Source organism: Agelaius tricolor, unplaced genomic scaffold, assembly GCF_023055355.1.
Source record: "Agelaius tricolor isolate 1412-34295 unplaced genomic scaffold, bAgeTri1.0.p SCAF_10, whole genome shotgun sequence".
Taxonomy (NCBI): domain Eukaryota; kingdom Metazoa; phylum Chordata; class Aves; order Passeriformes; family Icteridae; genus Agelaius; species Agelaius tricolor.
The window spans coordinates 2,005,680-2,019,486 of record NW_027269270.1 but is presented as its reverse complement, the minus strand read 5'-3'; the positions used below and the strand labels follow the sequence as shown (position 1 = coordinate 2,019,486).

The 13,807-nt window shown below is 38.2% G+C and overlaps 1 protein-coding gene across 2 annotated transcripts in view; it reads right to left on the bottom strand.

Annotated features, from left to right (window-relative positions):
• The window catches only part of ERBB4 (erb-b2 receptor tyrosine kinase 4), a 592,065-nt gene that overhangs the window by 146,165 nt on the left and 432,093 nt on the right, over nt 1-13,807 (bottom strand). For both annotated transcript variants that reach the window (XM_071434337.1, XM_071434338.1), the window contains exons 9-12: nt 12,247-12,373; nt 9,430-9,503; nt 8,142-8,232; nt 6,456-6,655 (exon numbers count right to left, since the gene is read on the bottom strand). In XM_071434337.1, the coding sequence (XP_071290438.1) occupies nt 6,456-6,655; nt 8,142-8,232; nt 9,430-9,503; nt 12,247-12,373 (492 nt within the window). The remainder of the gene's footprint in view (nt 1-6,455; nt 6,656-8,141; nt 8,233-9,429; nt 9,504-12,246; nt 12,374-13,807) is intronic.

Below are 13,807 nucleotides of genomic sequence, written 5' to 3'. Positions count from 1 at the left end.
ACATTACAAGAAGCAAACCAAAACTGAAGCTACGTAACAAGAAACAAACCAAAACTGAAACTACATAACAAGAAACAAACCAAAACTGAAACTACATAACAAGAAACAAACCAAAACTGAAACAACAAGAAACAATCAAAGAGGTCGCTCTGTACAAGAACTGATAGGAACAAATTGTAACGTGAAATTAGTAAATATATATAAAATAATATAAATGAAATATAAATTTATATGGTATTTCAATACAAATATATAAATATAGAGTACATTTATATATTTATTATATAAATATTTACATAATAGATTAATTCATAATAATGCATGTATATCTAATGACATATCTATAATTTATTTTATATTTATATATAGAATGTTATACTATCCATTATATTTTATGTAAAATAATAAAAATTAAATAGAAATTATATAATATAAATAAATATAAACCTATTGTGAAACTTAACACATAGACAACAAATTAAGAGACAAAAAAGAAACTAGACTCCCAGAGAGTGCACTTGTTCTTTAAAGAACTATCCCTGCATGCACCCAGCACTAAATAAAAATACACACCTACTTCACAACGTGTACAAGTTTTTTATATAGTTTTTTCCACAAATCATAGGACAGAAAAAAACCAAATCACCATTGTGCCACAACACAAATACACAGAGCACTCAGCTGGAATATTGTACAGACTCCTGCTCTGCGCTCCTTTCAGAAAAAACTGAGCAGGAAAAAGATTCAAGACAGTGCTCCAAGGATGATCAAAACCAGAGAAGAGCTTCTAAACCAGGAGTAAACAGAGAGGTAGATGATTAAAGCTGCTAAAATCTTGAATGGCAAGGAGGAGGTGAGTAAGCGTGAAAGAATTGTTCACTGCTGCTTCCCAGTCCCTCGTGGGCATTCAAAGAGACAGGAATCCAATAGGGTTAAAATCTGAGATTTTTCTTCATAAAAAGTAAAGATCAACCTGTAAAATTCCCTGACACATGACATGATAAATGGCAAAAATTTAAAGGATTCAAAAAATCAACTGTCTGAATCCACTAAACTTCTATTAAACTAAAATATCAAATGCTACCTATGAATTGAGGACTCCCTGAAATAAAACCTATGGACAGTGGGGAAATAACTGAAGGAAAGACACCATTAATTGTGATTTTAAAATTGTTTACAGCAAAAGTACCTGAAGAGCCAAAGAGCCTTTATATTAAAACCCTCAAGCCCACATGAAAATACACAATAAACTAAGGGTTAGAGGGAAAGTTTGTTTCAAACAGTGTAAGTCTGTATTTTTATTTCATATAAATCATTCCCTGTGTAAATATCTAGATGATGAGACAGATGGAGAAAATGAGCAAAGAGCAAAAGGAACATATTATCTCTCCAGCATCTGAAGGAAGTCTGGGTGCACTTTCAACCTAACCCTGGCACGTGAAAGGACAGAAATTATTTGAATTTATTTTCGCACAATGCAATGTTTTACACAGATGGATTACACTCTGGACTGTGTAAATTAAACCCAGCAAGGACCTGAACTATCAGAGATGGCAACAATACAGACACTTGTTTGCTCTTCAAACCATTGGAAACAGCTTAAGAGGAATAATAAATGAAAAGGAGGTGCACTGCTTGAGTTCTACCACCCTCTCCAATACTTCCTTACTCAATACACCACAAATCACCTCAAGCATGAGAAGTCTGAACATGTTTTAGAAAGGCTGGGATTTCGTTTTTTTCTTTCTATATCACATATAATTTTTAATGCTGACATCCAAAAGGTACTCAGAAGTATCTTTTTGGATTTTCTTTTGCCTCAAAGCTCAAATCAGGAACAGGTAACAAAGTTATTTCATTTAGGAGTCATTGCAGGTGCTCAGTATGCTTTAAAGTGTATTAATTATCACAGATTCCAGCACAGGAAGAGGGACTCAGGGGGCCATTTCAGAGAGATGCTTTGTCCTCCTTCCCTGAGCTCTGCTGCTGCAGCCAAAGGAGCCAGAGCAGCACAGCCAGGAGGAGCAGAGACACAAAATTCAGCTTCTCTTTACTGTCCTCACCTGACTTCCTTTTAAGCATATTAACCTTTTTATAATAACTATCAGATGTCAGTAGTTCCACTATGCTGCCACTGCCTGAACCTGCAGATAAAAACAAAAAGAAAAACCACGAAGCCAGAAATTCTTCTAGTTACAATTAAACAAACTTTTTAATATAGTTTGATATGGTTTTTGTTTTCTAATCAATCAGTCATTTTAAATCTTTGTCATGCAACAAAGAAAAACTTAACCTGGTTTGGAGAGCCCTTCATTTCTCATTTTTAATTTTAAGAATATTTTCTCTTCTGATTTTGTTTTTCCACACTCATCACAGAAAGGCAGTTCCCTGTTTGCTTTCTCACCTTCTTTGTGACTTGAAATCGTGATTTACTACTAGTGATTTCCTTTCTTTTCATTCTTGTCCCCCTTCAAACTACTCTGGGATCTGAGAATTTATTTGCACAGACAGAATATTTCACTAAAAAAAATATCTGCCTAAATAACAAGGGATATTATTACAAGATAGCTCCAAAAATACAGTGAGTAACTGTACACAAATAAAAAGAGAGTTTTTCAATAAAGAAAATCATGATTATCCCATTGAAAAGTAGCCAACACAGTGCCTGTAGTCTTATGAAAAAAGCAACAGAAACAAAAAGATTATGATTTCCTCCTGAAATGTTTTCATAAAAGAATCTTGGCAAGGAGGGAGTGGTTGTTTTGACAACTTATAAAAACTCATTTCTCTCGCCTTTCTCTTCTTTAATTGTGGGGATGGCTAAAGAAACATTTCAATTTCTGACACATTATTTGGCAATTCCATGGGCTGAGCATGTTCTGCAGCTCCAGCACATCACATGGCCTTACGTGTAAAGAAATAACAATAATGTTCTTGACAGAAACTGAATTTTGTCAGGAGTTTTAGAAGAAGGACTCATTCCTTATTAATGGGGCCACACAGGTTAGAAACAGAGAGTTCGAATGTTTTTCCCCAACCTAAATAGAACACAAGAAAATTAGCTACTAAAAAAAGAAAAATGATTTTTATTTGGCTATATGCTTCTGGGCCTGATCCAAAGCTCCATAAACTGAATAGGAAAACTCCTGCAGACTTCAATTAGCTTTACATCATGCCTGATAATGAATGTAATCATTTATTCAAGTTGTTAATTGCTGGCTAGATTGATATAATTCATAATAATCACATCTCTAACAACCTTTGCCTAGAAGGGTTTCACCTTACACTGCAGGTGTCACTAAAGCTGAGAGAATTGCTCAAGTAACTTTGGATAAAAGAACATTTTTTTTCCCTGCATTTATTTTGTGTGCACTCATATTTCACATGACTCACCTCTGACTGTTCCAGAAAAAAAAAAACAAAAAACAAACCCAAAAAAACCCAGAAACATGCTGGAAAAAAAAGTAGACTTTCAGACTTTTCACTTCAGCATGGAGCAAAGGTAAAATCTCCCTACCCTTTTCTTGGTGGTTTGCTCCATTCCCTGTGCACATGAGCTTGGATGCTGATATTCCCTCACACAGATGTGCAAAGAGAGGAAACCACTGTTCCTGTTGGGATTGCATTGCCCTCCACTTGGAGAAAAAAAGCCACTGTTCCTGTTAGGACTGCACTGCCTCCCAGATGGAGCCACTTGACCCCTGGCCTGTGTTCATTGTCCATTTAATGAACACAGGTCAGAGTCCATTTATAAAACCAGCCCCTTGAAACTGGAGCTTGCTTTGTGACTGTTTAAAAAGGAAACAAATGAGATATGCTTTCCTCATGAAGATTTCCACAGTGTTAAATCTCTTAAAATGTCTTTAGGATTGTTTTTCTTCCTGGAAAATGGTAAGTGTCTATTATATAAAATCCTCACCAAGCTAGAGGGGAAATGAAGTTTGCATTTTCTCTTTGTGTGCAAATGTAGTGACAAGATATTGCATGTGAGAGGAAGATGTGACAGCACATCCCAGTTTCCATTTGCTCTGGAAGCCCATCTTTCAGTAGCTGTGGCAGCTTCAAAGGGACTCAAACTGAGTGATCCCAGGAAAGGGCAAAGAGGTTTTTGACAAAGAAGCCCTGACAACTAATGCAAGATTATGTTCCAAACTGCTGTGTTCAGTTGTTGTGTCCCAAAGCTCTCAAAAAAAGTGAAACAACTGGGACACTGCTCCATGAAGGGCAAAAAGCACCTTACAAAATTCACCTGAGTGATTTCCCATTGTCTCATGACATGTGGGGGTTACAGAAACCTGAAGCAAAGAGGAATCATTCCTGTATGAGACATGAGGCCTGTGGTCCACCTCATTACTGCTTAGTTTCTTTTTATATTAAATGTCTGGGAATGAAGGAAAGTTGATTGTTCTTTCATTAAATGCTGCATGAAAATCAGACAGCTGGAGCCAATCTGATGTAAGAAAACATCAGAGCACCAAGACCATAATTTTTCTCCCATAGTAAGCAGTTTTTCATCTGGTGGAGAGGAAACCTGTGCTCTCCAGGAGGTTCACAAGTTCATGTATCTCCTGGCAAGGTGGGACCTAGTCAGATCTGGGAATGTAACCTTAGTGACTCTTTCACAGTCAAAAAAGCCTTGAGCTTCTTCCTTTTTCTGTTCTGTCAGCCCAAAAATTGCATATGGGAGATCTCAGAAGAGCTAATTCTTTCTTTATGCCATACAAAACACAGTTGTTAGAGAGCACAAGTGCAGAACTATGTGGTTCCTCACCACATGATGCTGTTACACTGCAGGGGAAAGCAAAAAGCAGTGCCACAGTCCTGGGCAGATGTGCCATCCTTCTTGGCAGCACCTCTATTTTCCAATAAACACTCTATTTATAGCTGGCTTTCTATGTAGGGGCAGAAAAAAACCCTACACTCTCAGGCACAGCCACAGAAAGAACTGTCTGCAGGGACAGCAAGCAGCATTTTCTTGAATTTCAGTTTTCCAACTTGTATGTAAAGAAATAGCCTAATAAAATAATAATTCAAATGCCACACAACCAAAACCATGTGGAGATCAACCAAACAAGACTTTGTACTTCCTGTGGCTCTCCCATGGTAGGAGAGATTAGAAAAGGACCTGAGCAGCAAAGACAAAGCTCCAGCTGAATTTCACCTAACACTGAGGGTACATTTACACTATTGTGATGAGCACAGCCATTCACTCTCTCAAAACAGAGCAGAACAGCACTTCAAAGGGAGGGGAGAGGAAAAAAAGAAATTAAATCCCTCAAAAAATAACAAATAAAACCACCCTCAAACCAGCAGAAAGAAAGAACTTAAGTGCAAGTCAAAAATACAACCACAGCTTGAGAAAACCCAAAGCAAACATTTTTGGCAGGTCAGAGCACAAAAACCAGCAATATCACTTAAACATAAAGCAATTTAATGAATCTCTTCTCCTGCAAGCAGTCTAACAGATGCTTCAAATGAACTCCTTTGCTGCTACAATATGTCTGTATTGATGCAATTTGCTGCCTGATTTCTATATAAACAAGTTATTTTATCTGCTACAGAGCTTTCTTTGGCTTTTCAGTGCTATGATCTCAGCCTAGGTACTGGCATGTAAGCTTTCCTGAAGCAGTATTTTTTATCAGATAAGTCAAATATGAAAAAGAAGAACTTGGTGACCTAAACCAGTCCCAAAATCACCATTCTGGATTAAGATAGGGCCACTTAGGGTGGGGGAAGCAGAAGATGCTAATCCCAACTCTGTCACAGACATATTTTATGGACAGTCCTTTCATTAGGAAATCCTAATCTCCCAGCTTTTCAGGAGAAAAGGATAAAAATCCTTTTCTCCAGAGAAGCTGGGAAGTTTCAGCTTCTCCATGTTTTGCTGCTTTGGAATGTGATTTGGAGAATTGTTTACCCAGCATGTGAAATTGGTTTTACTTGATGACCAACAACAGCCACCTGTGTCAAGGCTGTGAACAGTCACAAGATTTTATTATCATTCCTTTTCTTTCCTTGCTACCTTTCTGATAAAATCCTTTCTTCTATTCTTTTAGTATAGTTTTAATATATCATTTTCTTTTAATATAATATCTATAATAAAATAATAAATCAGCCTTCTGAAACATGGAGTCAAGATTCTCATCTCTCACCTCGTCCTGAGACCCTTGCAAACACCACCACACCACTCCATAAGGAAAGGGCTGTAAAGTCATGAACATTCCAGTGACAGCCTTTGGAATTCATATTTGTGAAACTGGAACATTCACATCATGTTAAGGAAGCAGTGAATTCTCTCTGCTCCCTTTCCTTTGTCTACACCTTAAAAAAAAATCATTTTCCTGCTCAGACTGGGCCAAATACCTGGATGCTGCAAGTGAGGAAAGCTCCCCTGATGCCCAAGGAGCTGCAGAAGCCTGCAGGTGAGCTGGTGGCAGTGAGCAGCAGGTACTTACTGCAGTTCTCTGCCTTTTTGTTCCTGTGGATCACTGTCTTTTGGCTGGGAGTGCTGAACAGGCTGGTCCAGTTGACAGTGTGGTAGTAGCACAAATTGCTGTTGTCTGTGATGTAGATGTTGCCAGCACTGATTTGCTTCAAGGACTGGAACTGCAGGGAAGTGATGCCTTGTTGCTTTAGGATGAGCAAGGAAAGGCCACTGGGATGAGAACAAAAGTGAGAGAAAATAGGAATTAACTTCAGAAGGCACAGTTTGCTATATGTGATAGGGAATTGCCAACTGGAATTAGTTCCAAGTGTCGAGATGATCTTCCTGCAAAAACTGAGAATTGTTCAGAAAACTTTTACTTTGTGGTAACACAAATGTTTTATGAGTCAACATCCAGTTCCATTGGCTAGGAAATGATGAGTCCTGCCAGGAGTGAGATACTACAAACTCTGATGCTCATAGCACTAGGCCAAGTAAGACAGCAGAAGTCCTCAACCAGTTTCATTTCATCCATTAACAGATTTTTTTGCGATAATGTGGTGATAGGAAATCTGAATATAATTCAGGTTGTTCTTTCAATGGCATTAATAGTTTGAACAGCATTAATACTATTAATACACCACATTACTACTAAACCACCCTATGATAGTTTATATGCTAAGGAAAATATATTAAAACATCTTCTGTCAGGCATCAAATTAATGCCATTTCAAGTAATACAGGAAGAAATTGTTATTTTCATGGATTTTTTTTTTTTCAGCTCACTCTCTACATTTCATTTTTCTTTGGTTGTAAGATGTGGTTATCGCCTTTCTTCATCAAAGGAACAGTAAATGATTGTCTGCACAACATGAAAATGACTGCACATATTTTATGACTGAAGATTAGTGAAGACAATATCCAGTTTCTGGGCATCCTTTAAGTTATTGTATTTTAATGATGATAATTGTTTTCCAGCTGTTCCAAATAAAAATTGCTGCCTTGGAACAGAATGCAGGGCTGTAATTCAACCTCAAGGTTTCACTGCTGTTCATATTCTGCTCAGGTTGTTTAAGATGCCAGCAGAATCCCATGTCTGATTTACTCCCTCTCCAAAGTGGGGATCCAGAGGTTGCTGTATAAATTACTCAGGTACCTCCTTGGGCTTCCCCCAGCATTTCTTCTGTTCAAACCAATTTCTCCATCCGAGTTTCCACACAGAAACATGAAACATCTCTGGTAAAAATGGCACTACAGAGCTCATGAACTCCTCACCTGCAAGGTGCCTCAGTGATTTCAGAGTTCTTCCACCTTTTACCTCTTCTTAAAACCACTTTGTTGTTTGGGCATATAAGCCTGCACGCCTAATCACAACCATATAAACTCCTAATAATGAGGCTAAGTTCTATTATTCATTCCTTTTAAACTATGGTTCTTCACAAGGTATTTTAAACAATAAATGTAGTTCCAGTCAGTGTGATAATAGCTACAGCCATGAAACCAAGACTGTTTTTTTCAAATAATTATGTTGAGAAGGTATTGCTCATTATAAACAACTGATTAGCAAAGATACTGATAATGAACACCTTGGTAACAGAGGAAAAAAATGTATCAATTTAAAATGTCCTTCCCAAGGGATGTTGCATTCTCTGCTACTGAACAAAGAATCACAGAAAGCTAATAAAAAAATTATTCCACCAACAGAGAAGTACCTTACCTATAGAGAGCTCTCCCACCAATGGTAACCAAGTTAGAAAACACCCTGAAGTCTGTCATATTCTCAGGCCAAGACTGTATGTTCAAATACCCTGAAGGAGGAAAAAGCAAACATGTGAACACAAATTATTTCAGCCACGCGTGGCTTAGGACAGGCTTAGCCTAGAAAGGAAGGACAGTGCCAGCTTGAGGAAAAGAAATAAATAAGGAAAGCTGCAGTCTCTCAGGCTGCTCACCACCATATCCTTCAAAAAAAAAGAAGGAAAATTGTCCTAATTGCCAAGGTGAGGACTTGGAAAGTCCTCAGGATGTGTTGTGCTGCACAGACCTCCAGAGAGGACAGCTCCCCATGCCCTTGCCTCAGCACTGGGCTGAAATGCAGTACATAGAGTTAAGTAATTACAGGGGTAATTCCTCTTTAGCAGCATGGCTGAGACTGTCCATTATTGTGTTTAGGAATGGCAAATAATATTCGCCCGGATGCCAGATTATCCTTGATATTAATTAGGAAGAGATTAAGAGTTTACTTTCATTTTTAATCCCAGTGGTTTGCTGAAATTCACAGCTTTTGAGAGGTGAAGCACGCTGAGCTCCATGCATCAAGCTGTGCTGCCCAAAGTTATTTTGGTGGGTTTTTTGTGCATGAAATAGAACAGGTTTTCTTGGCATTTCCCTCCCTCTATATAATCAGACACCAAATGAGAACTCAGAGCTGTATTATCTCCCTCTGTGTCCCCCTCATGGTGAAACAAGAACACAAAGTACTGAGTACCCAGTTCTATGACCCCATTGAAAAGTCACAAAAAAACAGGACACACCAACACCACTCACAACCCCATTACATATCTGTCTTTAAATTACAAAATCTAACTTGCAGCAGCATCCTCTGTTAGACCAAGGGAAGGAGCTGTAAAAGCAGACTAGAACTTCCAAATGCTTTCAGGTGAAGAAAATGGTTTCCCACATTTCAGCACCATTGTCCTCACATTACTCTCCCATTTCCCTCCCTTGCAAGACTAGCCCTACTTTGCTAACATGGGACCAAGGGCCTTTGTCTACTGAGCATCTGCCATAATGGGCATCCTGTATTCAAAGGACAGCACACTTGTGAAAATCAACTGATAGTGCAGTTTTCTGTATTAAATTTTCATTAAAATGACAGCATGGTCAGCTTAATGAAAACAAGTACCTTGTGTTCTTCAGAAAACCCAACACATGACAACTATAAGTGCAAAGTGAGAATGAGTTCATTAATTAATGCAGATTATAGGAGATCAGAAGTGTGTTACCTGTTATCTCCCTCACTGTTTGGAAGATATTTAATTTCTCTGGATTGATGGCAGCGATCGTGTGATAGGGGTCTCTGAAAGATTAAAATCACACAATGTGACACTCTAAATAAGAAAAGATCAGGTTCTCACAGCCACACCATGCAGGAAACAGCATTAAGGTGCTCAACACCTTGCTTTTATGAGGATATGCACCAAGCTTCTTCAGCCTTTTGTTCCTGCAGATGTGTCTAACTTCTCCCACATCATCTTGAAGGAACATAAAGCCTATTCATGTTTTAGCAAATATTTATGCTATGGAAAATAAAGGAATTCTAAACAACCATGAGTGACCTTCCTAAAGGAAAGATGAATTTTCAGTGTTTTTTCCAGGAATGTATACCAGGACTAACAAAGCTGCTTCTGAAAGAAGTGACAAGCTATGAGCAAAATTAATCTAAAAGCATGCCAGCAGTTCCTGACACATGGCATTTAAAGGGCACACTTTTTAGAAGGTGTTGAACAAGGAATCTCTAAAACTATGGATCCTTGTCAAGCAAGTTTGTCATTGAGAAATGAAATAACCTCCAAAAATTAAAACTTTTAAACTTAGAATATGTCATAGTGTAAAAAGATGAAGATGACCTCCATTTTAAGAGTGCCATCATTTAGTAAATATGTTACTTTCCTCTCCTATTTAAAAGTTAACTAGGAGATTAAACCAAACCAAAATTACTCTGGAATAGCATGTTATGGTATTTTAGTGTGTTTTCTGAGAGCAGGAAACATCCCCAATAAATATGGAGCACACATTTCCTCCTCTCCTCCTTCTGCTTTCCAGGACATGTGATTCTTGGAACTGAAATGTGCAGGTGGATCCACCTGGCTGTCTTTGGGGACAGGAGTCACAAATCTGTGAGGTGACACACTGGTGGGGTCACCTCTAACCACCCTGAGCAGCAACAAAAGGATTTCTAGAGTGTTAACAAAAAAGCCCAGTGGGCCACAGAGGCATCAAACACATTTTAACAATGTGGGGCTCTCACAAAACTAAATAACAAGTTTTGACTACCTAACAGAAACACAGCACTTGGCTTTCAAATTGCATTACCATCAAAAAAGGAAAAACCCTTGCCTGCAATAAACATGAGGCAGCTGAATTTCACCTCTAAATTCTGAAGATAAAATAGCTTTAGAGATGCAGATATACAATTAAACCCCTTAAACAGCCAAATGTCTGCTGTTTTATCAACATATAAAACTGTAGAATAGTGTATATCTTAATGACTTTAAATAGATGTGTAGAAAATATTCATAATTACATCTATATATATTTACATAAATTAAAACAAATTCACAAAGAATTGAAGTTCACGTGCTCAGGAAAGAACTAGGCTACAGAACCACAGGATCAAAATATAGGACAGGATCAACTGCAACAGCACAATTTCCAATGGAAACAACAAAAAAAAATATTTTCTGCATTTTTCATTGAAATTAATCTCTGCCACACCAAAAGTCTTCCAATTCCCCAGAGAACCAGATTTTACGTCCCTACAATCTAAACCAATAAAAATTCATACTCTAAAATTTGCAGTTCACTGTGAACAAATGAATTTGTGACAAAAGTTGAAGAGGAAATAAGTAAAATTGTTGTTTCTCTATACTGCCCATTTATATAACAAACTACTTGTGTAGTCAGTGTCATTTTTTAAATCTCCCTTTCATTTTGCTGGTTTGCAAAATGCCATTGAAACTTTAAATAAAAAAGCTGTTCCAGAATTCTAGATTTTTTCATTCATTCTCAAATCTTCTCTTCTTTTAACCTCTACTAATGTAATCCATGCTGTAGAAAAATTTAGGGTTGCAGAACTCTGCCCTCATACTTTAGGCTTGCTGAAGTGAGTTTTTTTCATCAAGAATGAGACACAAAGTGCTACATACTTTCAACATTACATGTCCTACTCTTCTGTAAAACAGAATAGAACATGCTAACTTTCTGCTTATAGTCCAAATTTAGATTTTTTTTCAGACTAGTACAATTTTATTCAAGGCTGGGTTTGGTTCTTTTAACTTCGAATTTTAAATTAGCTAATATAATTTTTCCTGCAAAACCAGGCCTTATACTCTAAATTAAATTTCATGTAATGCGCTGGATTAATCCACACAAAATTGCTCATGGGCTCTAGCTGCTTGTTGTGTATTTACTTGATTTACTTGATTTTTTCCCTGTCCTGTGAGATTTAACAGGTTCCCATCCAGCCTCTCAGTGGGTCATTTGGCCAGAGCAGAGCCATGTGACACTTGGAGGAGTTTCTGGTTCTATTACAATGAGCAAAATTGAAACCAAAATACTGGATTTCTACACCAGTGAATTCTGAAACTTGAATAGATTCTTCAAAACTCATTGACAAGAGGGCAGCTTTTGTGCATGTGTGTGTACTGATTATGACAAGCTATGCTAAGAGAGACTGCCTCTCTGCATATTCTGCATATTATTGCCATACAGAATTTAAACAAACTCAGGGAAGGTGACTTTTCTCCCTTCTGTTCTCTGATCAGCCTTTATTGTAAGCCAGTATTGAGGACCTCATAAAGTAACCAGAGAATCATAGCTGTCTTTTCTCTTTTTAGAGCAAACAATTAATCCATCCTTTCTTTTCCTAGAGGTTGAATCTTAAGAATCAAGGCAATGCTTTTTTTCACAGTGGAAGGCAGAAAATGAATTGATCCTGGATCTGCTATTGCATAAAAGAAGCCTGCAGCCATCATTAAGAGGTGGATGCAATTGGTTTCAGCTGGCACCATGACCTAACATCTTAACATTTTGTCACTTACCCATGAATCCCAGTGACAAGGAAGATAAGGTTGCCATTGATCTTGGTACAGTTTACAAACTTGTCAATGTTGCTGGAATCCACTGTCTGAGCTGACACCAAACTCCCTGTCCCAATGCCATCACATGCTGCCAAAACAAGGAGCTTGTGTAAAGAACTGGGGAGAACAATTACTGAATCAGAACACCTTGGACTTACAGACACCAGTCTTCATCTCATTCAGCAGAGAGGGGCTCAAACAGCATCCTTGACACATATTCCCAAAGAAGCACATCCCAATTTAAAACCAAACAGCACCCTGGCACACAGGTTAAGGTATTTCACATGGGATCTAAAGGTGAGTATCAGCCACACAAATCACAGCACACAAAAATCCCACTCAGCCCAGCCTTGCCAATTCTTGGTGCACCAGGCACTGCAGAAACTGAGGGGCATAACATTGCTGGGGGAAATGCTGCCTCAGATTTTAGCTTTTATATTTTTCAGATTCTGTGCTGCTTTAATGTGTAGTTCTGACACTTTAGGGGTTGGTAAGCTCTCTTCACAGAGTAGGGAGACAAAACAATTCCTTCTCTAGCTGGGGACCAAGGACAAATGATCCAAATCTCAGGCCCAAGAGAATAAACAACATGGGCTGAAGAGAGAAAAACAAGCAGGATGGGATTTCATAAGCTAAAGCTGTAATTGGATAATTAACTCCAATATGCAAATGGACCAGAACTTATAAAAGTGAGAGACCTTGTGACCAGTTGTCCATTTTGTGACCATTTTGGTCCATCTTGGGTGTAGCCCTGGCTGGGCTCTTGTGCTGCCCAAGGTGCATCCATTGAGGCCTTTTAATGAATCCCTATTTTATTCTTTAACTCTGTCTGGCCTCTGCTCTAGGTCAGCCTTCACAAGGCATCACAGAGGTCCCCTTCTCTGGTGGATTTGTGGACTTAACCATCCATGCCACAAGGCCCTTTAAATGTTGTATAAATAACTTGTTATTTATCAGCTCAATCAGCAAATTAGTGGTACCTGGAAAAATGGGCAACCAGCGAGGAAACTTCTCTGTGTAGCCTGTCTATGTAATTTACTGCATTTCTGGGACACAGGATGCATCCAGGAACAAATTCCTCATGACTTCAACCACATAATCATGTAATCTCTCTTCCTGACTGGGATCCTCTAATGGCTACTACCAGCAGAAGCTTTCACAAACATGTGATAGCTTTCTTCCTGAGAAATTAAGGAACTCCATACCTGGGTTTTCACATATAAAACTCTCTATTCAACAACAACACAAATTATTTACCACAATTAAGGCAGATTTGGCTTCCATTAGGACTGAAAAGTGGCATAGGGCCATGTAGGAAAACCTATGATGCTTTGCTGCACAGAGCTTCAAGCAGGGAGCAGAAAGTCTGGACTCTAGAACAGCAAAGTAACCTACAGATTTCAACAGAACAATCACTGCTCTGTGTTTGAGACATTGAGAAAGGGGGTAGAAGATTCTGGGAAAGCAGAGACAGAGCAAGGAAATGGAAACCTAATGTTGTATTGACAAATTGAGACATCCC